Raw genomic sequence first — 1,169 nt, forward strand, 5'->3', positions numbered from 1 at the left:
CTCTACACTGTCCCCAACTCCCAGGGACACGGGGTTAGATACAGAGTAAAGCTTCCTCTACACCGTCCCCCACTCCCAGGGACACGGGGTTAGATACAGAGTAAAGCTCCCTCTACACTGTGCCCCACTCCCAAGGGACAGGGAGTAAGATACAGAGTAAAGCTCCCTCTACACTGTTCCCCACTCCCAGTGACAGGGGGGTTAGACACAGCGTAAAGCTCCCTCTACACTGGAGGCAGGGCTGATGAGCATTATTCGCTCACCTTCTGCAGCTGTTCCAGAACCTTCTCTGCGTCCGCTGGGGTGAAGTGCTTGGCTAGGATTTCCCACACCAGTTGCCAAGGCTGCGGCCTAGCTGTTTGGGCTGTGCCGTCTGGCGAGCTCCTATCGCTGGGTTTCACCACCAGGTTCAGTTTGGTGTTCGGTCGGATACTGTAGTCGCTCAGCCTGTGATCATCTGTAATGGAGGGGGGATGGGGGGGGGAGAGAGGGAGGGAGGCTGCAAGAGATCAGACTGAAACCTGAGACGCCAGCTCGGAGCCACCTACGCCTGGCTCTGCCCTCTGAGAGACCTGGGGCCCGCTCTCCCTGCCCTGTGCGAGGCCTGAGGCCCAGTCCCCTTATACCGTGTGAGGCCTGGGGCCTACTCTCACCGGTCCTTGTAAGGCTGGGGGCCTGGTATGCATGTACCATGTGAACTCTCAGGCCTGCTCTCACTTCCCCCCCTCTATGAAGCCTGAGGCCTGCTCACACTGCCCTGTGTGAGGCCTGGGTCTGCTCTCACCGCCCACTGAGAGGCCTGGGGCCTGTCCTCCCTGCTTTCCTAGCGGGGCCTGTCCTCCCTGCTTTCCTAGCGAGGCCCAGGCCCTGCTCTCCTAGCGAGGCCTAGGGCCCGCTCTCCCCGCCTCCCAGTGAGGCCCGGGGCCTGCTCTCCCCGCCTCCCGGCGAGGCCTGAGGCCTTCTGTTGTTGAATTACCTAACAGTGCCTTGCCCTTGTAGAGTAATCGTTGCTGAGCCACTGGAATATTCATCATGTCAGCGATGAGCTTCTTCACCGTAACCACCAGCTCATTCTCCAAAACCTGACGGTAAAGTCAACAGACACAGGTCAGAGGTCAGAGAGCTAGTATCAGACCGAGGGACAGGGACTGAATGTCCCCCTTCTCTTC

The 1,169-nt window shown here is 59.4% G+C and overlaps 1 protein-coding gene across 1 annotated transcript; it reads right to left on the reverse strand.

Annotated features, from left to right (window-relative positions):
* Positions 1-251: 251 nt before the first annotated feature.
* Positions 252-1,117, reverse strand: ubl4a (ubiquitin like 4A). The gene is made up of 2 exons (XM_043684391.1): positions 977-1,117; positions 252-457 (listed from the first exon to the last, which is right to left on the reverse strand). The coding sequence occupies exons 1-2, from the start codon at positions 1,032-1,034 to the stop codon at positions 252-254; spliced, it is 264 nt and encodes an 87-aa protein (XP_043540326.1). The 5' UTR covers positions 1,035-1,117.
* Between the last annotated feature and the right edge of the window lie 52 nt (positions 1,118-1,169).

This window comes from Chiloscyllium plagiosum, unplaced genomic scaffold (genome assembly GCF_004010195.1).
Source record: "Chiloscyllium plagiosum isolate BGI_BamShark_2017 unplaced genomic scaffold, ASM401019v2 scaf_94562, whole genome shotgun sequence".
In the NCBI taxonomy this organism is placed as follows: Eukaryota; Metazoa; Chordata; class Chondrichthyes; order Orectolobiformes; family Hemiscylliidae; genus Chiloscyllium; species Chiloscyllium plagiosum.